Source organism: Phlebotomus papatasi, chromosome 2, assembly GCF_024763615.1.
Source record: "Phlebotomus papatasi isolate M1 chromosome 2, Ppap_2.1, whole genome shotgun sequence".
NCBI classification, from domain to species: domain Eukaryota; kingdom Metazoa; phylum Arthropoda; class Insecta; order Diptera; family Psychodidae; genus Phlebotomus; species Phlebotomus papatasi.
In genome coordinates this window covers 5,892,210-5,914,451 of record NC_077223.1, presented here as the reverse complement: position 1 = coordinate 5,914,451, position 22,242 = coordinate 5,892,210, and the positions used below count along the sequence as shown (strand labels likewise).

The 22,242-nt window shown below is 37.6% G+C and overlaps 3 protein-coding genes across 3 annotated transcripts; 2 read left to right on the top strand and 1 right to left on the bottom strand.

Annotated features, from left to right (window-relative positions):
• Positions 1–4,342: 4,342 nt before the first annotated feature.
• On the top strand, positions 4,343–12,340 carry LOC129802250 (exportin-2). Its single transcript, XM_055847932.1, has 3 exons — positions 4,343–4,573; positions 4,641–6,100; positions 10,829–12,340. The coding sequence occupies exons 1-3, from the start codon at positions 4,489–4,491 to the stop codon at positions 12,203–12,205; spliced, it is 2,922 nt and encodes a 973-aa protein (XP_055703907.1). The 5' UTR covers positions 4,343–4,488; the 3' UTR covers positions 12,206–12,340.
• Positions 12,341–14,461: 2,121 nt separating this feature from the next.
• LOC129802248 (probable very-long-chain enoyl-CoA reductase art-1) lies at positions 14,462–21,124 on the top strand. The gene is made up of 5 exons (XM_055847930.1): positions 14,462–14,805; positions 14,862–15,217; positions 15,428–15,561; positions 20,482–20,564; positions 20,634–21,124. Exons 1-5 carry the CDS (start codon positions 14,800–14,802, stop codon positions 20,952–20,954), a joined length of 900 nt encoding a protein of 299 aa, XP_055703905.1. The 5' UTR covers positions 14,462–14,799; the 3' UTR covers positions 20,955–21,124.
• On the bottom strand, positions 21,103–22,156 carry LOC129802249 (uncharacterized). The gene is made up of 2 exons (XM_055847931.1): positions 21,910–22,156; positions 21,103–21,844 (listed from the first exon to the last, which is right to left on the bottom strand). Exons 1-2 carry the CDS (start codon positions 22,055–22,057, stop codon positions 21,189–21,191), a joined length of 804 nt encoding a protein of 267 aa, XP_055703906.1. The 5' UTR covers positions 22,058–22,156; the 3' UTR covers positions 21,103–21,188.
• Positions 22,157–22,242: the final 86 nt, after the last annotated feature.

Genomic DNA, 22,242 nt, shown 5'->3' with positions numbered 1-22,242 from the left:
TGGTTTTCCTATAATTTCTCGAAATTGGATGACCAAGAATAAAGCCAGTTAAATTCAGGGATGCCCTAAAAAATTGAAAAACTCACCAAATCTACGGAAATTGAAGAAATTCTATGGTTATGGCAGGAAACGTAGATTTTTGTTTTTGGGTTATGGAACAATCGAAGGACCAAAAAGCATTTTGATAATAAATCTTGCATCAAAACTAGTTGTTTTTTACGTATGTAAATTGCTACCACTCTTTCGCACAGTTCGTTCCGAATTAAAAGAATTTTTGACAAATTTACATATGTTCATTTTTTGCAAGTTTTTCAGACGTGAATTTGAATTTTGTAATGTGGTGAAATTCTCAAAATTCAACCCGGTGGAACTATACTTCGATCTTTCACAGATTTTTTAAATCCTTTGAACCACTGATATGTACCACTTATCGTAGACAAATGATACAGTGCTGTCTCTCTATATGCACAGTTTGGGTTTGGGTACTTTTTCTGACAGTTCTCTCTCTGAATATGCACAACTTTTTTTTGAAATTCCCAACGGTTTTTTTCTTTCTTTTAATAAATTATCATTTTTTTATTGTTCTAGAATTTCCCATGTTATTTTAAATATAATATGAGACAGAAAAAATAAAATTAAAAAATTTAAAAACAAGAAAAATTAGTTACAAAGAAAATAATTTTTTTTATTACTTTTCCAAAATGTAAACAAATTGATTTTGATTGCAACCGACACAAAAGCTGTGCATATAGACAGAGAGTGTGCATTGCATATAGAGAGACAGTACTGTATATGAATAAATGAATAAAATTTATTTTAACACTTTAAAGCCCGAACCAAAAAATCACGTAAAATACCAAACTGGGAGAAAATGCCAATGCAGATATTCTCAACAAAGAAGCATTTTTTCTATAGTTATTCGTTCCGTAAGACTTCTACAGCAGTTTTAGGACTCATAAATTAATTTTCCAACAAATATTTTTCCATTTTCTTGTAATTTTCATATATATATATATATTTTTAAATAGACAAAAAATTCCAAAGTTTCTTTTTCCTAGCAATTTGACAAGGATTTTAGGACTCATATCAATATTTTCCTGTAAAAATTTTCAAATTCTCATATATATTTTGCGCTTTTTTCTCGAGAAAATTTTATGTGAAATTCCAACAGGAATTCGAAAAATAAAACCAAGTCGTAAAGTGAATTTTCACCTTAATTTTCTCTACAGTACCACTTTGCAACAATTATAGGTTTTATATTACTTAATTTTCAATCATTATTTTAACATTTTCGTGTATTTTTGCGATTTTTCGAAACTTGACACAACTCAAAAAATGTTAATGTTTTTTAGGTTATGTGATATAAACCATTCAAATGTCCATTTCTGATGACAACTCCATATAAAGAATAAGGTGGCATTTTACACCAATTTGGTATTCTATGCTCATTTTTGGTTTTTTTCTATTTTTTTAAAATAGAAAAGTTATAAACTGTTTTTTTTTCACTAAACGAAATTTCTTGCGATTAAAGGCAGACACAATGTCTGAAAATCTGCTGAGACTTTCAGTAGCCTGTCTACGCATATATTTCACTCCCCACGCTCCCAAAATTATTAGAAAATACTTAGAAAAATTACACAAGTGAATACACAACAACTCTATCTAAACGAGTATTACATTTGCAAATCAATAAATTCAGAATTTTTAAAGAAATTCAGAAGAAAATAAATTCCCAAGCAAAAAATTAAACATGGCGAGCACTCAAAAAATTCAACAAAGTATTTTTCCTCGCGAAATAGAAGCAGGAAAGACACAATACAATAATACCAGGTTCGTGAAACACATCTAGAATGTTTTGCTAACATATTTCACTAGTTTATTTAGAAGAAAAAGGAAAACTTACCCCAAAAATTGCAGAAAAAATGCATCGAACAATCGATGCAGTGCCGATAAAATTGTCGCTGAGGATCGATGAGTTGATGGAAATACAGCACCTACACCACCCACTTATATGTCTGGCCGTATTTGAATTTCGCTCACTGTATATAAAAATCTCGGTAGGTTTAGTGTTAAAAAATAGTTTTAAAAAGAAATGCTTGTACCTTGTACTGTACTTATCTTTACTAACAGCGCGATGCAACTTTACAGATCTCGTCTATTAGTCTATTAACTTAAGAGATTTGCGATGCAACTTTATGAACGAGATGTCAAATCTCGTAATTTTATTAGCAGGCTCTGTTCAGAACGAGATTTTATATGAACGAGATTTGCGATGCAACCCTGAGTGGTGAATTTTATAAAATATGAATTCCAACCTCAAAACGTCTCATAACTATTGGACACTTTCAGAGGTGCCACAAAGTACGAGATTGTCTGTTTATGGGTGATTTTCGAAAGGAAAATTTAAGAAATGGTTTTCTTAATACTCATTTAACTAATTTGAAGTTGAGAAATCTTTCGTCAGAATACAATATTTTTTCTTGAAAAATGAAACATATTTTTTTTTTTGAAAATAGTGTTTTAATTATTTTTCTCAACGCTATCTCAGGCTTTTTCTTCCTCAGCTTGGTAATTCTGCTATCGGTGCAAGTTGTGAGTATATTTCTGCATCTTCTGATCGCATTTTCAAATACAGAATAATACAAAGACATCATTGGGGACAAAAAAGACTATACATTTTCGTCACTATTTAATTATATCCTATTCCTGATATAATCTTCGGACTTCCAAAGAAATTTTTGCCCAATCCCTGACAGATTATTCTTCAAAACGAATCATTGCAAAAGCATCCTCTTCACCTGTTATGCAAAGTTCTTATCCAATCTTTCCGGTGACCTCATATTCTCCGATGAGAAAATTTCTGATAAAGGAAGTGCAAGCTTTACTTGGAAGTCGCACTCTGCAAAGACAACAAATGCTTCCTGCTATTGACTTTCCACTGATCTCTGAAGATCTCTCATTCTGTAAAGAAATAAACATTAAGAAAAACCTAAACTTAACTTTTCATTGTGATTTATAGATCTCGAAGAAGTACTACTCCAAATCTCTATGTCAATCATTGTATATCTCCCTTGCACAGAGCCTGAAGAAGTGCTCAAATAAAGCACGAAACGTCGCTGGTATGCGGAAAAATTAACACCCAGTTTTTCATTTGGCTGCAATCCAAACAATTCTTCACTTACTACTCAAACTACTTAAACATTTTCCTTTGGTCACCGTTTCCTCAGAATGAACTTTTTCACTAAATATTTTCCACTTTTCTACTGGTTTTCTTTCCCGCCTTCTGCTTCCAAAAGAGAAAAATTAGCGCGAAAACTAAATGACACTCATAGCTAGCATGGTAGTCTCGTTCAAATAAACTCACCACATAGACCTTAATCTTGCATACCAAAATCTTATAATTCAAAATTTGACATCTTATCTTATAAGATACGAAAATAACACTTGGAAGGACCCTAGTGGCAGCCGCTGCCAATTTAGTTTTCAATTTAATTTTTTATAGTCAAGAATATGTCATTTCGCCTGGAGGCCTGATTGAATGCGTGCAGAATTTATCTGGCTATTTTTTCGTTATAAAATTTTTAATAAAAATTAAATATTAATATAAATAAATCGCAAAAACAAAAAACTGCACACGGAAGGACTAAGTGGCAGTTGCTGCCATATGCACTTTATATGGGAGTTTGACGTTCTGCAGATGTAATTTTCTTGATTGTTAGTGTATAAAGACCTTAAAAGAACAAATTACAAGTGTTTTTGCAAATGATTGAGAAGAATTATGGGGGAAAGTGACATGCCTTTGAATGCGTCAGTTTTTGAATGCTTCAATTTTTCTCTTATTTCCCAAAGCTAAAAATCCATTTTGTTAAGCAAAGTTAATAGAAAATAGTTAATAGTATTAACTATTGTTCATAAAGTAGAATTTTTGCTTTGAAAAATAAGAGAAAAATTGAAACATTCAATGGCTGCCGCATTCTGATAAAAATGAAAACATCGAATGGTTAAAAATCTTTAGATACAGTACCCAAGGAGATGAAATTTCTGATTCAGACACCAGAAAAGAACTGACTAAAGCTCCGAATGTTTAAATATAATTAAAAATATCAAAATATTATGTAAAATTCGATAAATGGCAGCGGCTGCTACTTGGTCCTTCCGTGACAGTTTTAGTTAGGGTTCTACCAAGTGTTAAAAAGAAATGCTTGTACTTGTACTGTACTTATCTTATAGAAAAAAAATAATGTGATTATGCGGGATATACACATGCGTACTACGTACTAGCGTACTGCTACGGCCGGGTAGTGTGGTTGATGTTGTCTGCCGGGTATTACATTTGCGCGCCTTCCGAAAAATTTCCGGCTCAAACTTCTTGCAGTTTGCAATTGTTTTTGAGAAAGCGCGACATTCATCGCAGAAAAGTGATATTTTCCTTGTTTTCCACGTATTTCATCATATTTTGTGAGTTGTAAAAGTTTACCTAGAACCATCATGGATCTCAATGAGGAGAATTTTCGCCTCTTGGCTCAGTACTTGCAGCAAACGCTGAACCCGGACCCAAACATCCGACGCCCTGGTAAGGTTATGGTCAATTTGATTATTTGGGGGACTTTTTTTTGGTAACTTTTTGTTGTTTTCTTCAGCTGAGCAGTTCTTGGAGGGTGTGGAGGGCAATCAAAACTATCCGATTCTGCTGTTGCACCTGATCGACAAGGAGGATTTGGATATGACTATCCGGGTGGCGGGATCTGTGACATTTAAGAATTATGTAAAGAGGAATTGGTACTATGATCCGGAAGAGGGTAAGCCGGACAAAATCCATGAGACAGATCGAACGGCTATTAAGACGCTGATTGTGACACTGATGCTGAAGAGTCCAACAGCGACGCAGAAGCAACTGAGCGATGCTGTGAGTATCATTGGAAAGTACGATTTTCCGGACAAGTGGCCACAGTTGATTGATGAGATGGTGGAAAAATTTGCCACTGGAGACTTCAATGTGATCAATGGGATTCTCCAGACTGGCCACAGTCTGTTCAAGAGGTATCGGTATGAGTTCAAAAGTCAGAGTCTCTGGGTGGAAATTAAGTTGGTCCTGGATAAACTGGCTAAGCCTCTGACGGATCTCCTGGTGGCCACAATGAATCTTGCCACGACTCATGCGGGAAATCAGCAAGCCCTAAAGGTCATTTATGGATCCCTCGTACTTGTGTGCAAAGTCTTCTATTCCCTGAACTATCAGGATCTTCCGGAATTCTTCGAGGACAACATGAATACCTGGATGCCCAGCTTCCACAAAATGCTCACCACGGATGTTCCTCTGCTGCGAACGCCAGATGATGAAGATGCTGGAGTTCTGGAACAGCTCAAGAGTCAAATCTGTGAAAATCTCTGCCTCTACGCCCAGAAATACGACGAAGAATTCAGCCCATTTATGCCACAATTCGTGACAGCTGTCTGGGAACTCCTGGTGAATACTGGCATCCAGACAAAGTACGATACACTCGTCTCTCATGCACTGACTTTCCTGGGAACTGTGGCAGATCGTACGCACTACAGGCATCTCTTTGAGGATCCCAATGTCCTGGCCAGTATCTGCGAGAAAGTCATCATCCCCAATATGGATTTCCGGAAGTCCGATGAGGAACTCTTCGAGGACAATCCGGAAGAGTACATCCGGCGGGATATCGAAGGATCAGACATTGATACTCGCCGACGGGCAGCCTGTGACCTGGTCAAGATCCTCTCGCAGAAGTTCGAGGCTAAAATTTTTGAGATCTTCAGTCAGTACCTCCAGGTCCTCCTCACGCGTCACTCAGAAAATCCCCAAGCCAACTGGAAGGCCAAGGATACTGCCATCTTCCTGGTCACTTCCCTAGCTTCCCGCGGAAGTACCCAAAGGCACGGAGTCACTCAAACGTCAGAACTCGTGCCCCTGCCGCAATTCTGCCAGCAGCATATCATTCCGGAATTGGAGAGGAGCAATGTCAATGAGATGCCTGTGCTCAAGGCAGACGCCCTGAAATTCCTGATCAGCTTCCGGAGCTGCCTGGAGACGTCCAGTGTCGTTGCTTGTCTGCCGCTTATCATCAGGCACTTGCAGGTTAGTCCATTAAATTCAATCCAAAGATTAAAAATTTTTAGGGGAGTTCGGGCTATTCCGTGCACCTTTTTCGGGAACATTTTTCTTTTTGACAAAAAATCAATATCGGTTACATTAATAATTTTTTCCACACATTTCGTGGAAGATATGCAATTTGAGCCTCTTATTTAGCAAAAAAAATAAATAAATTCGAAAAGATTTAGGTTATGTTAAGTATAACTTCAAAAATTCAAGACCATGTGGGAAAGAATTTATTTTCGATAATTTTGCCACTACAAAAAATGATTTGAAAGCTTCATATAGATTGCTTAAATTTTTAACCTCAAAATTAATCCATCGGACCGAAATGTCACACGGATTAATCCTTTAAAATTCAGAATGTCAAAAATCAGAGGTTAGAAAAAATCAATTTTTCTGAATTTTTAGGAGAAAACATCTTTAGAATGACGTAGGAATTTTTTTGGGCACCAGGGGTGGAATGATAACTTTTCGACACTCTCGAATCGACAGTATCGATAAATCTATATCTATTAGATTACGCGAATGTCGACTTTTTACGGATTGTTGGGTCATTCATGGAGAGATTTTTAACAGAATAATACTGTTGATAAATATCAACACTAGTTACAGGAAGTGGAGCTATCGTTTAAAGTTTTCAGAATCGACAGTCGATAGTATCGAAAATAAGTTATCATGTCACCCCAGTTTTTTTTTAACCTCCTTAAAACGATACACAACAAGGTCACAGTGAAAAATAATTAGGGTAGAGTCAGCGCTTTTGGCCATGTAAGCACTTTTGGCCACCTAAAGTAAAATCACATTGTAGGGCAATTATGAATTTATTTAGAACAGGAAAATGGGTCTTATTTCCTGACCTCTAATCTAACGAATCAGAAAACCATATTTGATTTTGTATCGACTTGATTAATTCTAAGTTATTGATAGAAATTCTCGACAAGGTAAACAAACACTAAAAAAAACATGGGATTCTTAAGAAACTTGCTAATGTTAAAAGAAATTGTTTTGCATTATTTGATATTTTTGAGGAAAGTATTTGATGTTATTGAATGAAAGTCCATTTCTTAATTAACTAAATTTTATAGTGATATCATCCTTAATAAAATTTTCTAACAAATTAAATGAAAATCGGATGTGGCTAAAAGAGCTTACTTTTTTCGGCTGTGTAAGTACTTTTGGCCATTCATTTTCCCATACATCTTACACGTGGCACATCCCGCGGATTTCAATAAAAACAATCGTGACTTTTGACTTATTTTTATATAAAATAGGAAATGTGCAAAAAGTCGTTTAAAATACTCTAATAATCACATAAAATTGGTGTTAAATAAGAATAGGACTTGTGCTGCGTATTTGTGAAAGTTTTCGAGAGATATTTCTTCTGTTATTTTATTAAAATTCTATTGGAAACAAGTGGCCAAATGTGCTTACAAAGTGGCCAAAAGTACTGAAACATGCATACACTAGATCCCGGCATTATGCACATTTTCGGGACCGAAAAAAAACGCGCGAAATGGCATTATGCATCGAGAAAATTTGCATACCTACAGGGGCTTTCTTTTGAATAAATTGACCGTTGAACGAATTTCGCGCAGAGAGTAAAAGTCGATAAAAGTAGTTCAAACAAAAAGATTCAAATGTTTCAACTAATTCAACAATATAAATGCATTAACAAACAGTACATGGCCAGAGTTCTTCAATAAATGGTTAGACTAATAAAAAAAAATACCTTAAAAAAAAGAAATTAAAATTTTGTTCTGAAAAAGTAGCAAAATGTTTTCAAATTTCCCGCGTCGCACCATAGTATGCATTCAGGCGTATTTCAAAAATGATTTCATAAATTGACTCCCGATGGTAGGCAAATTTGCATAATTGTGTGTGCATAATTCCGTCAGGTGCATAATCCCGAAGGACTTAATGCCGGGACTGAGTGTAGTTGCATAAAATGCATTTTTCACTAAAATATCCAAAAAAAAATGGGAGTTCTCTTGGATTATTAGGAAGAAACGGCTTTAAGGTATCTTTGTACAAAATTTCATTTTATTTATATAAAGATTATAAAAATTACAAGTACATGAAGCCTAAAAGTGGCCAAAAGTACTTACTCCACCCTACACCGGATTAGAACATATTTGCTTCGACAAAAATATTAAGCGAAAGTTAACCGTATTAAAAATGCTTCAGGTAATGTCACTCAAAATTTTGAAATAAAAGATTTGAAAATTGAAAAAGATTTAGAAAAATTCCAGTTGAGTGATAGCCTGGTTTTATTTTAGGTTAGGTTATGCATAACCTTAAAATTTAGAGCAATATTTTGTAAGAACAATCAGAAAAAACGGAGGTAATAATCCAAAGGTAAGAAGGCGAGGTTATGTTTGTAGACATTTTGGATTATAGCTCGGGTCAGGGGACATCGAGGGAGGAGTGCGACTCAACGTTGGAAAGGTCTCGACCTTAGCTGCAATATACTAAAATTTAAAGAAAAGGCATCGTCTAGTTTCCGAAATATTTTTAATTAAATTTTCAAAAATCGAATTTTCGATTAATTAGACTTTCGATTAAATTTGCGGAATAGGGTGTCACAAGGGTTGTAGTGCTCCACGAGAGCTTTCCAAAACGCCAAAATTTTTCAAATTCTGATAATTAGATCCGGAGATATGTCCATTTGAAAATTGAAATTTTGACCCTTTCTAGATCGGGTCAGGGGGGGCGGGAACCTCAATTTGTTTAATCGAAATCTCTTAGACGCAGCTATAACATACTAAAGTTTGAGCCCGATCGATGCCATAGGGGCTGAGTTATTGAGAGTACAAAATTTGGGAGTGTTATAAAATCGTGGATTTAATCGCATTTAACCTTTGCCGAAAACCGCATGTAGATATCTCTTTCCGTTCTTTCTCTCCAAAAGTATTAGTACACTGGATGGGACGGAACGTACATCCAAAATTTAAGCCTGATCTGACGAGGTTGGATTTCACCTGTGACCCCAAAAGTTGAGATTGTAAAGAATCTCAGCTAAAAAGCAGAGTTTTCAGCATGTTATTGCTGAATCGCTCAGCAAAAATATGCTAATCGGTCAGCACCATTCGTTCACGGACACCATAATTTTTGGCACAATCTTGTTCATTTTACTAGACTCAAAAAGATCATCAATATTAGTAACGAATTTGTTCCAAAAAATAGCTCACACTCAGTCATCCGTCACTGAAGCGAGGAGGACGCCAAATTTGTGGCAATTTTCGTGCTGGTTTCACTTTTTTAATTCGAGATTCCCTTTTCGTTATGCACGCGTCTGTATAAAACACTCTCAAGTTGATTTTTATTTGATGTTTCTTATGAACTTTCGCCACCGAAATCCATCTCGACTGAAGTATAAGCCTTAACTGTAAGACGAAATCACTTACACGGATTTATTCCCGACAATGGGAACAAAAAGCTTCCCCAAGTTTAAAATATTACCTCGTCCACGGACACCGAAAATTTTTGGAACAAATATGTTACAGATGACTTAACCGTTGACGAGAAGCTATATCGACCACAATTATCTTAAAAAAGCAGAGTTTTCAGCATATTTTTGCTGAGTCGGTCAGAAGTTTTGGAACAAAATATGCTAACCAAATATATGAAATTGGTACTGCCTCGCGAATATCGTTTCAAGATAAAGGTCTGCTTTCAGAGGATTGACACTGATATTTTTTAGGCATGACATTGACCAACAAAATGCCCTTTTGGAGAAGAATTTGCATTCGCTGTTCGTGGGGGCCAACGTGCGCTCGAAATCAACAACGACACGTTGTTTTTTTTAACTAATCTTCTTTGACGCGCGATTTCTGTAATGGTTCCCAGGCTTATTGGACTCTTCACTATTTGTAACCGATTTTTTGTGTACTTTCCCGATGCACATTATTATTCATTTTGACCCTATAGTCCAAAAATACCAAAGGAAAGCGAAAATTTGCCATCGCGGAGGTCGATACCGTAAAAAATGATGGTCCTTGACTTCCGGTGGACGTTCAAATGTTGAAATTATAGTATGACCTTTCTCTTACCTTTTGCCCATTAGAGAAACTGATAAGATGATAAACAGATTGGAACAATACCCCGGCCAGAAAACATTCTAGGCAATTCTTCGGCGTTCTAAGCAATATTGAACTATATGAAGATTACCGAAGACAATTCCTTAGTTTTTTGACTAAACTACTGACAAAAAATCCTGTGAGAGACAGTTTAGGTTACCATATTAAAAAATATCGTGTTTTTTGAGGTTAGGATGCACATAACCTAAAAATTGTCGAGTCGTAACTAAATGAGAAAATGACTCAATGTCGATTATTGCTCAGAATATTTGAAATCTAATCTAAATTGAGCTTCAAAAATTGGTTATTCCTTATTACAAGGTCGCAGTTCTAGCCCTATGTTACTTTTCTTTGCTACAACTTTGGTTTAATAAGGCACTCTAACGTTCTGAAATACTGTAAATCTTAAGCAAGGTTCAGTTTCTGTCTATGAGCCTCAAAAGTTTGAATAAGTTTTTAAGGTTATGCTTAGCATAACCTCACTTTCAACTAGATTTCATTTAAACATTATAGAGGTCAACATTAGAAAGAGGCGTGACCTTTAGTTTAAGACGGGGCTAATATGTAAAGTCCCATGATTTCTTCTAGAATAGGCGTTTCACAGTATTGCAAATGCCAATAATTTACCTTTCAGGCCCAGAGTGTCGTTGTGCACAGCTATGCTGCTTGTGCCATTGAGAAAATCCTGATGATCCGAATCCCTGGTCAGAAGTCTCCAGTAACAGCCACAGAACTGTCTCCATTGGCTGGAGATTTGTTCAGTGGACTGTTTGGGGCACTAGAGATGGCCGGTTCGATGGAGAATGAGTATGTGATGAAGGCCATCATGAGGAGTACGTCGGTTCTGCAGGAGGCCGGTCTACCTTTCATGGGTTCCATTGTACTTCCGCGTCTCACACAAATTCTCACAGTTGTCTCAAAGAATCCCTCAAAGCCCCATTTCAATCACTACCTCTTCGAAACTCTGTCGCTGTCGATAAAGATTGTGTGCAAGGCTCAGGCGAGTGCTGTTGAGTCCTTCGAAGAGGCACTGTTTCCCATCTTCCAGGCCATTCTGCAGCAGGATATCCTAGAGTTCATCCCGTATGTTTTTCAACTGCTGTCGCTGTTGCTGGAAATGAGGGAGGGAGTTTCTCAAATTCCAGAACCCTACATGGCTCTGTTCCCTTTCCTCCTATCACCGTTGCTCTGGGACCGTCCCGGGAATGTAACACCGCTCATCCGGCTGATCTGTGCATACATAAGACAGGGATCGGGGCAAATTGTAGCATACAGCAAGTTAAATGCCGTTCTGGGAGTTTTTCAGAAGATGATCGCCTCAAAGTCGAATGATCACGAAGGATTCTATCTCCTGCAGACCCTTCTCCTGCACTATCCCATGCAGGAGCTCCAACAGAGCCTCAGGCAGATCTTTGTCCTACTTTTCCAGCGACTTAGCCTCTCCAAAACAACAAAGTACATTCGCGGATTGATAATCTTCTTCAGTTTCTACGCTGGCAAAATTGGAAGTGCGAATCTTGTGCAGATGATCGATGAGATTCAGGCTCAGATGTTTGGAATGGTTCTGGATAGGGTGTTCATTCCAGAACTCAATCGAGTATCCACGGACATAGACAAGAAGATTGTAGCTATAGGGATCGCCAAGATTCTCTGTGAATGTCCAAGTATGGTGAATGAACCCTATGTCCAGTTCTGGCCACGCCTCCTGGAGTCCCTCCTGCAAATCTTCGAGGCTCAGACTGAGGGCTCTGGAGGAGGCGATGATGATTTTATTGAAGTGGAAGATACACCAGGATATCAAGTGGCCTACTCCCAGCTCAACTATGCCCAACCCAAAGTCAATGATCCGTATCCGGAAGTGACGGACGGAAGGATATTTTTGGTGCAGAATTTAGCAAAAGCATCAGTTGCACAGCCAGGAATGATTCCGCAGCTCCTCAACAAATTGCCCGTTCTGCCCAAGGAAATTCTCAACAAATACTGTGCCCAAGCAGGAGTTCAGATCCATTAGAACAATTGCGGAGAAGCTCTGAGAACTTTAAGCATTTTCTGGAATGATGCCCCTTTGTTTTTTTTTACATTTAATTAAAGAATTAATTGTAATAAATTGATACTGATTTTGTGAAATAAATTTAATTAAAAGTCATTGGTTTTTCGACTGTGGCGCCTCTGGTGTTGATCCCACGAAGTTCAAATGTTTTAGAAAGTTGTAACGCTTTCCAAGACCTTTAATTTGCGGTCTCACTCGTCAAAATCGGTCTAATAGAACCGGAGATATCGTCAGTTGGATCAGCATTTGTCGTAACTTTCTCAGCGCCTCATCAGCACTTCTTGTATAGTGTGTGTATTTCCATAGTGTTAGAAGAAGTGCTGATGAGGCGCTGAGAAAGTTACGACAAATGCTGATCCAACTGACGATATGGCGTTTTGAGTTTCGTGAATTTTCACCCCACATATCTCCGGTTCTATTATAACTACACCGAACACACGCCACCTTTTGGAAACCTCATAGCCTAGACTACAACACTCTAACATTTGATTAACTTGCACAAAGGAGTTTTTGAGAAAAATGAGTTTGAATTTTAGACCTTTTCCACTCACTATAAACCCTATCGCGATCATGTATTGCTTTCAAAATATGTAGACGTAACCAGGGGATACTAGGATTTTGAAGAAGATCTCTTCTGTAATGAACATGCAACTCGATAAGAGAGTAAAACCCGTTGAGCATTTCTGCACACCATCAACCGTTTCCAATAAATTGATCCGTTGTAGCAGCCGCTGGAAGAAGGAAATCCGTGAAAAGCTCATCTGATAACAATTCGTCGGTTGCGTCTATCTCTGCCGTATCTGCATTCGGTGCAAGCTACAATACAGACGTCCCCTCTTGCGTGAAATGCTGACACAAAAGAAATGCAGATACGACCAGAGGTAGACGCAACCGACGAATTTTAAAGGCCGGAAATGATGTCAACGTTCCGAGAAGCTACCGCCCGACTTCTCTTCAAAATTTTTGAAAGTATGCTGTTGAAAAGGATTGCACCTGCTGTAGAGGACAAGCTGATCGTAGAGCAAGCTGGGTACCGCTCTGGGAAATCCAGATCCGGTCAAGTTTTGAACCTCACTCAATTTATTGAGGATGGTTTCAAGGAAGGCAAAATCACAGGTGTTGCTTTCGTTGACCTCTCGGCAGCCTTTGACACAGTTAACCACAGAATCCTTCTCTCAAAGATCTACAATTTGACAAACGACTACAGCCTCGCATAGATGATTGGGGTTCTTTTAGAGAACCGTAGATTTTTTATTGAGTTCCGTGGTTAGAAAAGCAGGTGGTGACTGTGGTGACTGCAAAAAATGGCCTACGGCAAGGTAGTGTCCAAAGCCTTCTTGTACGTGGATGACTTGGCTCTAGCTTTTAAGGCAAACACGTTTCAAGGCGTGGAGTCCCTGTTTGAGACCTGCCTTGTGAAATTTTCCAAATTCTGCAAGGAGAATCAACTAAACCCAAATTCCTCTAAAACAGAGGTAACAGATATGACAGTATAAACTTTCATACCTTATTTCTAAATTTTATGAAAGCAAAACATGGTAAAGCTTTAGGATAGTTTACACGTGTTGATTAAAAGAAAGCTTTACACTTTACTTAACTTGAGCCTTACATGATGGTGTACCCTTTCGAGTATTCTGACTGTCAAAGTCGCCGAGAACAAAGGCATTGAGGCCATTTACATCACCGTATTAGATTGGGATTTGTTTAATTTTTCTCGATATAAACGGCAAATCCAATACGACCCCTCGTATCGAATTGGATTGGATTCAAATTGTCCCAAAATTGTCCCAAACATTTTCGGAGCGCTCGAAGCTAAATTCGGAGTTGCATTTGACGTTAAAACTAACCTCATCATTTGTGTTGTTTTGGTAAGGAAGCAGGAAGTCGCACAAAATAAAACTTTCAGGACTTTTCTTGTGTATTGGGCAAGGATATAGGCAACGACAAGTTTAAAAGAGGTGGCAAAGCAAGGAGACTAAGCTCCTCTTCTAAGTTAATCAGGAGAAGGAGTTGTTATGACGATAAACTCTAAAAAAATCGCAACCAAGAAGTTTTTGCAGAGTTCCTTAAACAATGATATGAACGTAATGTTAAGCAAATTGTGTAGTTAAATTTAAGAATCTTAGCAAAAAATCCAACTTAAAAATCGAAAATATCATTTTTAACCTCACAAAAATGGCATCCCGCTAAAAATCCAATTCAATCTCAACAGTAGTACGATGTAAACAGACAAGATTGGATTCGGAATTTTGGGACAATCCAATCTCAATCTAATGCGACGATGTAAATGGCCTCATTGACATGATTATTAATCTTGTTATTAATAATAACTCAACCCTCGGAATGGAGTGATCGTCAATGGATAATCGTGATCAGGAAGTGGCCAAACATTCGGTATACAGCTCCGAAAATCTTTTCGGCTCATTGCTTGTGATAGCCACTTCGGCTCTTACCTCTGCGTACGGCGAAATTTTGACGCGTTTTTTCACGGTCTCGCTGGTTGTGCACCTTCACCCATTTCTCCGTGTGATTTTCCCGAGAAGTGACTTGCGAGAATGGAGGTTAGTAAAATTAATTCAGAGTTATATGCCCGGTTTCTGAGCTTCTAATTTTGTAGGTCGAGGTACTATTTGCCCATAATTCCAAGTTGGTGACAAAATGCCAACTCCAGCCCAATTCGACGGTGGCAGAGGTCAAGAGGCAGGTCTACAGCGCCAAGAAATCCCTCAACGTGGACCGACAGGCTATCAGGCTGTCCGAGAAGGGAAAATCTCTGCGTGACTCTGAGACCATGCAATCCCTCAGCATTCGGGATGGGAGCAAATTGTATGTCAAGGATCTAGGACCCCAAATAGGCTGGACCACAGTTTTTCTGGCTGAATATGCTGGACCTCTTCTGGTGTACCTGTGGATCTACCAGAGACCATGGATCTTCTACGGAGACACCCGGGCGCCAATTCATCAAACAGTCCAGTAAGTTCACAATATCCCATTTCCGGACGATGATTTCCAGAATTTCATGCAAAACAGCCTTTCGTCAACATTTCCCCTACTCATTTACCTTGCTAATCAGCTTCTTCTTTTTTTTTGTTCAACACATTGCATAATTTTTCCTCACAATTTACCAATGGAAATCTTTAGTTAAAAATAACTGAAAAAAAAATCTGATTTCTCTTTTGGCAGCATCGCAGCGGCTTGCTGGACATTCCACTATGCCAAGAGATTGCTGGAAACGATCTTTGTGCACAGGTTCTCCCATGCAACGATGCCCCTGAGGAATCTCTTCAAGAACTGCGCCTACTACTGGGGCTTCACAGGTAAATTTGATTGTTTCTCGCTCAGAGATTGCTATGATCGTCAGGTCAATTTGTCCAGTTATATTTTTCTAAGCCTACTAAGCAATGACGTCAGAGATTCTAATGAGCAGATCAAGTGCGATGGAAAAAAAATCATTGACAAAACAAATAGCGATGAATTGACTTTTGAGCATTCGCGGCTATTCCAAGTTCTTTACAATACTCGGATTCTGAATGAATTTAGCATTTTCTATTACCGTTAATTACTCAGTTATGGAAAAGCTGTAAAAAAAACCACGAAAATATTCTTCAAAAATGAATGAAGCGTAAGCATCGTGTATATGCTGCATCAAAGCTGTGAGAAGCATAAACTCTACAGGAAATTTGTTTTAGGAATTATTTGGCAGCTATTGCATTTATCGTGAAATTGGATATCCTTCGATCTGTTTTGATATTTTCTTATTTAACAGGTTTTTTTCATTATTTTAAATAAAAAAAAGCTTGAGGCAAAAAATTACATATAATTTTATAGCAGAATATATAGTTTCAGTGCAAATATTCTCAACAAAAAGCAATTGTGTAATTCTTTTGCGCTTTTTTATATGATTTTTACGACATATTTAGAGTTAATCAAATTCTTGTAAACATTTTATATTTTCTTGAGGTTCTTACCCCCCTGGCATGTGGTCTGTGGATTTGATACCATAAAGCTCATTTTTACATACAAACACGTTAGGAATTTATATGCATTTGCAACCGTTACGCGAAATATCTTAAAAGTGGGGACTGATCTTCTTTTAGAAGATACTGATCCCTGTGGAGGGATAAATATAATAGATTTCTATCTAAATAAATTTTCCCTATCGGTTCTGTGAGTCAAGTAAAGGAACTGTAAGTAAAGGATCAATAGTATCCCTATTAGCAACTTCAGGAAAAATTAAATTCTTTTAGAAACTTTTTACGAGAAAACTTCGTTTCTTATTCGATTTTGATGGATTTAGACAAAAGTGTACAAAAACGTTCTCATGGATTGGAGTAGCTTTTAAGAAGAGTGTCCTAAAACGATAATTCTTAGACCAAAAAAGCTTTCAGACTATTGACATAAATCATATTTTAATCCGATTTTGATGAGTTTAACCCATTCATTACCATGGTATTATACATTATACGCAAATTGAGTGATTTTATTTAGATGATTTATTATTGGAAAATTTTTGTCCTAACTGCTGTCGGGAATGGATTTTTAGTAACTTTAGTTCTTCAATTACTTGGGAAAAATAGTCCGACAGAGATGAAAATAATTTTTTTGTTCTTTTCTCGCTTCGTGGAAAGTCATGGAAAAATTTTGCTCAAAATGGCGCACGGAAAATTTGACATCCCGTCGAATTTGTTAAAATTGGCCTTCATGCTCTTTCCTGATTTGAATTCTAGTTGCCAATTTGTTTTCTTGGATAGTTACTCTATCTAAAACAATAGAGTTTGTAATGAATTAATAAACAGAATTTAAATTCAGTGACCGTTAAGTTGTGTTTTTGACAGGGGCTCCCCGCGCCCCCATACTAGGTAAAAAAATTTCTTTTATAATTTTCAAAAAATTCATCTATTAATCTGTAGGAAACTAATCCCAAAATATGAACATTCTCTCTCAAGTATTTCTGGTACTTTGACTGAATGGGTTAAATGGTTCAAATAGCGCATAAGCAGTCTTCAAATAATTTTAAATGCATGTATTAGCCTTTCTTTGTGTGTTTGAAGAATTGCGATCAAAAGCAGCTTCAGTTTTTCTTCTCTGAAAAACTCTTAGGGCTCAAAAAGACTCAGGATGATCCTCAAGAATGTTTAGCATGTAAAATTTGGCGGTTAAGGTTTAGATCAAACTGTTTTACATTTGGGGCTTCAGATCATTGAATAGAGGTTCTTTTTATAAATTACCTTTACTTATTCCTTTGCTGCCAAATTTTTGAAGCTAAATATTCTCGAGGATCAGCTTAAGCCTATTTAGGACCTCAGAAAGATTTCAACAAGCTTTATATATTTAAAATTGAATATAAATCAATCGATAGTGATAGTGATAGTATCAATCTTTGTTCAGCTGGGGCGGTAAGTTTGAGAGGTGCTATAACAGAGACTAACTTTAAGTTACGATATCGCTATAGTTCCGCTAGGTGGAGTAGAGAGTGCTCGACGAGTTATTCCCAAAGCACAATCGAATCGAATTCTGAGTCAGTCTTTACCAGAGAGTAGAATGAGCAATGGGGCTCAAAATTCCATTGAACGAATTTTTGATTGAACGAATTTTTGAACGAAACCTATAAAATATATCTGCATATCTGAAAGCCAAAATCCCGAACGCCAAAATCTCGAATTCTTAAAAGTGTCACAGGTACTCCCACGATTGTACCCGCGCTCGCTGGAGGCAACGGGAAATCTTCTGTGTCTTAGGAAATTATTTTCAACTTTTTCCTCCATATAATTTCATCCCTTTCAGGATTTTGAAAATTCGGGATTTTGGCTGCCACCACTACTGTTTCGGCTCCAAACAGCTGAAAAGCCGAAGCTAGAGGAAGAGAATAATCTGAATCCCGTCAGATTATTCCCTTGCTCTGGTGAGAACTTCCTGGGGGATTCTTCCACTATTTGGACTGACTCTCGGCTGTTTTCACGGCCTCTAGTAACGGCTCTTTCGAGCCACCGGGCTTAAGGCAGTAATGTCCCCTTGTGTAGGCTACCCCCGGGGGTGCCTCGAGAGAGTTTAACCAAGGTTAGAAATAAATTTCCAACCTTGCAGTCCGGCAAATGAATGCCTCTAGGGAAAAAATCCTCCAGAAATATTCTCAAAGCCTGCCCTAGGTCTTAAGGCTTCTTGAAGAGAAGCCGCTGTTTCCTGGCAGTAGGGATCTAATTGGCCGCTGGTAATCCTTAGGCAATAGGATGCCGCTGGTCTTTGGGCCAAAAGGGAGATGCGATTTCTCTGGAACAAGCACTCTCGTGCTGCTAGAAGTGAAACTCAGGAATCTATCGCAATCTGATTTATTTAACAAAAATTAACCCTATTTATACAAAATCATTTTTACCCCACTTAATTACTAAGGTGAACTCCGTGAACCCATAATGCGTCATTGCAAAATTGCACATTCTTTAGTTTGCTGACGAAAAAATGCTGATCAAGAAGTGAATGAACGGGTGTCATTAGCACTAAGCATAATGACCTACTTTCAATAAGAATTTGACAATTTTCAATCTCTAATATCATAGAAACTACTTGTTAGAATGGTAGCAAATTGATATCAGATAGAGTTAAGGATATAGAAAATAGGATGGTAAAAGTTTAGGATCGTTTAGCATCCTAGTTTCTTCAATATTTGCCGTTAAAGTGAGGCTTGTTTTGTATACTTCGTGAAATGACTCGATTTAACCAAAACTAAAATCCGTATATTAGTTAAACTATTCGTCTCTAATTGAAATGACAAGACATTCCTAGTAGTAAGAGTATCTAAAAATAGTGTAGTAGTCCTTAAATCCTTTAAGTATAAGTCATTGACTTAAAAAGTAGGGGTAACGAAAACCCTTGTAAAGTCTTGGTGAAGCCAAAACTTTCCAACTTTTGTGTTGAATAATTCGTATCCTTTTAAGGATGTGAGGACTTATGATGAATATCCTGGCGATTTAACTATTCAAAAGTAGTTCGATATGAATTAAAACCCATTATTATCCCTTAAAGATTAAGAAATCCTAATTTGAAGATAATTTGTATGAAGGTGCATGTTCATCTTGAACAACTACAAACGAGAAGTCATTGATTTAACGTTTAGTTTTTGAAAATGTTTCCAAAAAGGTGGTTTCTATCACGGAGTTTGATGAAAATCATTATCACGGAGCTCATGAAAAGAATGCCAGAGAATTCATCCTTTTTAAATCCAAAAACTTCGAATTTTTGCAATTTTTTTGTGGTATAAATTCTAAGTCTTTTGATTTGAAGAGTACGAATTCTCTCGCGAACACCAAAAGATCTGCGACTTACATAGAACTCCGCCAGATAATCCAAAGATTTTTTTTTTTAATTTCTTGGATTATTTTGGAGGTCGGGTATATTCAAAAAAGTCTTTAATTTTGCCTCTTTCGACAAATAATTGATCACAAGAAATTCTGTTCCTCTGATTAAAATAATTAGAAGAGGTCGGCGGTTTCTGGGATGTATCGATGAAATGTTCGCCATGACATCCCCTAAAACATATCCAAAAATGAAATGCATCGATAGTCTGGTTCTTCAGATATTCCTGTAAGAATGATTTTTGGAGAGGACGGAAAGACGTGGAGATGAAATATGATGGTTCTGGCCTTTTTCACATTTTACTACTTTCTTTTATCATTGAATATCCTGATAGCTGTCATTCTTGCACAAACCATTCACTATTTTGTTTGAGGATGAAAAAAAAATATTTACTGAGCGCAGAATAAAACATCATAAATTTCGATTTCTTCTTGTGGGTTGTGGCGTCACAAAGACCACTTCCTATGTGAGAATTCATAAAATCTAATTTTAATTTCCTGGAAGAAATAGTATTTCAAATAATTTTTTCTTCAATTCTGAGATAAAAATAACCTCTAAAAAAATAAATGGTGATACAGATTAATATTCTTGAAGCCTTTTATGTATATTACAAGAGAACTCAGGTCATCATGATTGGCTTTAAAATTAAAGGTATCGGAGATTTTGAATCACTTTTTAAAAGGTGATTATCGCAATGAGGATTATCAAAAAAAAAAATCACAGCTTTTCTGAAAATCGGATTTGTATGCATTTTTACCACTTCTAGATTAAGAATCTCACTTATCATAAGCTTAATCAGGCTTATTATTAATTTTAAACACAGCGTCGGTTTGTGTCTTCGCTTGAAATTTTTCTAATTTTATTAAAAAAAAAATCTTTTATGTTTCCAGCTTATGTGGCTTACCATGTTAATCATCCCCTGTACACATCACCCTGCACAATGCAAGTTTACGCCGCATTGGCTGGTTTCCTGGTAAGGAAGTCGCTCTCCTTACTGCGCTCCAGGCTCCACAGAAGCTAATTTATATTGAATCTTTTGCAGATTAGCGAACTGGGTAACTTCTCTGTTCACATCAATCTGCGCAATTTGCGTCCTCCAGGAACGACAGTGCGCAAGATTCCTCGTCCTGATGCTAATCCCTTGACGGCTCTCTTCAATTTTGTCTCCTGTCCCAATTACACTTATGAATTCCTGTCGTGGCTCTCCTTCTCCCTCATGACCCAATGCCTCCCAGCGTTGGTGTTCACAGCTGCTGGCATGTACCAGATGACAATGTGGGCCCTGGGCAAGCATCGGAACTACAGGAAGGAGTTCAAGGAGTATCCTAAGCAAAGGAAGGCAATCCTGCCTTTTGTGCTGTAGACTTGAGAGGGATGGGATTTTTAAGGCGATTCCAAAGGATTTGGGTTACTTTTTTTTTAGTGGGGCTCTTTTTTATCTCGAGAATATTCAGGAATTTTCTGGTGTTTCATTCTTGCCACTAATTATTCTTCATTCCATTCAATAAAACTTTTTTTGTTAGTGAAAGACAACTAAGATTTATTTTTATTTTATTTAAAAGGTTTAAAAGTGTTTTTTTGCAATTGCTTTGTGAGATTATTCCCCGTAGAGAAGATGATTCAAGGCATTGAGGACCTCAATTTTGAATTTGTTCTTGTTTGACGGAGTTAGATTGGCCATTTCCGGGAGGAGGCTCTTGAAGAAGTGCAAGTCCGCTGTATCTTCTGCAACTTCCATTTTTTGCCATTGGACTTCTGTATTGGCTGGACTCTTGGCCGGTTCGTCATTCTTGGATTCAGCCTGGATGACCGTGTAGCGATGGGATGAAGATGAGGATTCTGCAATATTGTACAGCTCCACATGCTTCACGTCCCTCTGCTGATGCTTCTCTGTCTCCTCGGTGTTGTTCTCTCCATCCTCAAAGTACGGCTCAATGATAGAGATGGAACTGTCCTCGGCAACGGGCTTAGAAGTCTGATCCGCAGATTCTCCCGAACTCCGCCGACGTTTCAGTCTGATTACACAGGTTTTTTTCTCTCGTGGAGTCGTCAGCTTACGTGTCAGGATTCCACGTTTTGATTCACTCACCATCGGATAGGACTCCCTCAGTTTCAGGAAGGGATTTACAAATTTCATGTAATTGGCCAGGTAGTAGGGCTTCTTGGGGCTTTCTCCGTCAGAGGAATTCTGCTGACGCATGTAGCGCACGTAACTACCCCGGATCACCCGCCAACGATCCCGAGCATGGTTTGCTGAAAGCCAAGACAAGGAGTGATCACCAAAACCCAGTCAAAAGAGATTTTCGCGGGATTTTTACCTGTCATTCGCAGCTCGCTCCCGATAGCACTCCAAGCTTTCTCCACTTCCTGCTTCATATCGTACTCCTTCATGGAACTATCATATAGTAGCGGATACTTCTCCACCAACTGCACAATCTTCAAGTTCTGAATGGGATCATCCCGCATTTTTGCCTCCTTTTCTGCCTGAAATTCCACCAAAAACACTTTTCTTCAAAACTTTGCCTGAGATGATGCTTTTGCTGTCAGAAATGTCCAATAAAATTCCCATGGACATCCTAACTCCAAAATTCTCCAACGACAAATTATTTACTGGGCTCCGGCGAAATGCCGAAAAATCGAATTTCCGGAAA

Coding starts and splice junctions, on each gene's coding strand:
- LOC129802250 (XM_055847932.1), top strand. CDS start 4,489: ATGGATCTCAATGAGGAGAATTTTCGCCTCTTGGCTCAGTACTTGCAG. Junction 4,574..4,640: donor CCCAAACATCCGACGCCCTG/GTAAGGTTATGG, acceptor TGTTTTCTTCAG/CTGAGCAGTTCTTGGAGGGT. Junction 6,101..10,828: donor TTATCATCAGGCACTTGCAG/GTTAGTCCATTA, acceptor TTTACCTTTCAG/GCCCAGAGTGTCGTTGTGCA.
- LOC129802248 (XM_055847930.1), top strand. Junction 15,562..20,481: donor CTACTACTGGGGCTTCACAG/GTAAATTTGATT, acceptor TTATGTTTCCAG/CTTATGTGGCTTACCATGTT. Junction 20,565..20,633: donor CCGCATTGGCTGGTTTCCTG/GTAAGGAAGTCG, acceptor AATCTTTTGCAG/ATTAGCGAACTGGGTAACTT.
- LOC129802249 (XM_055847931.1), bottom strand. CDS start 22,057: ATGCGGGATGATCCCATTCAGAACTTGAAGATTGTGCAGTTGGTGGAG. Junction 21,845..21,909: donor GAGCGAGCTGCGAATGACAG/GTAAAAATCCCG, acceptor CTTGGCTTTCAG/CAAACCATGCTCGGGATCGT.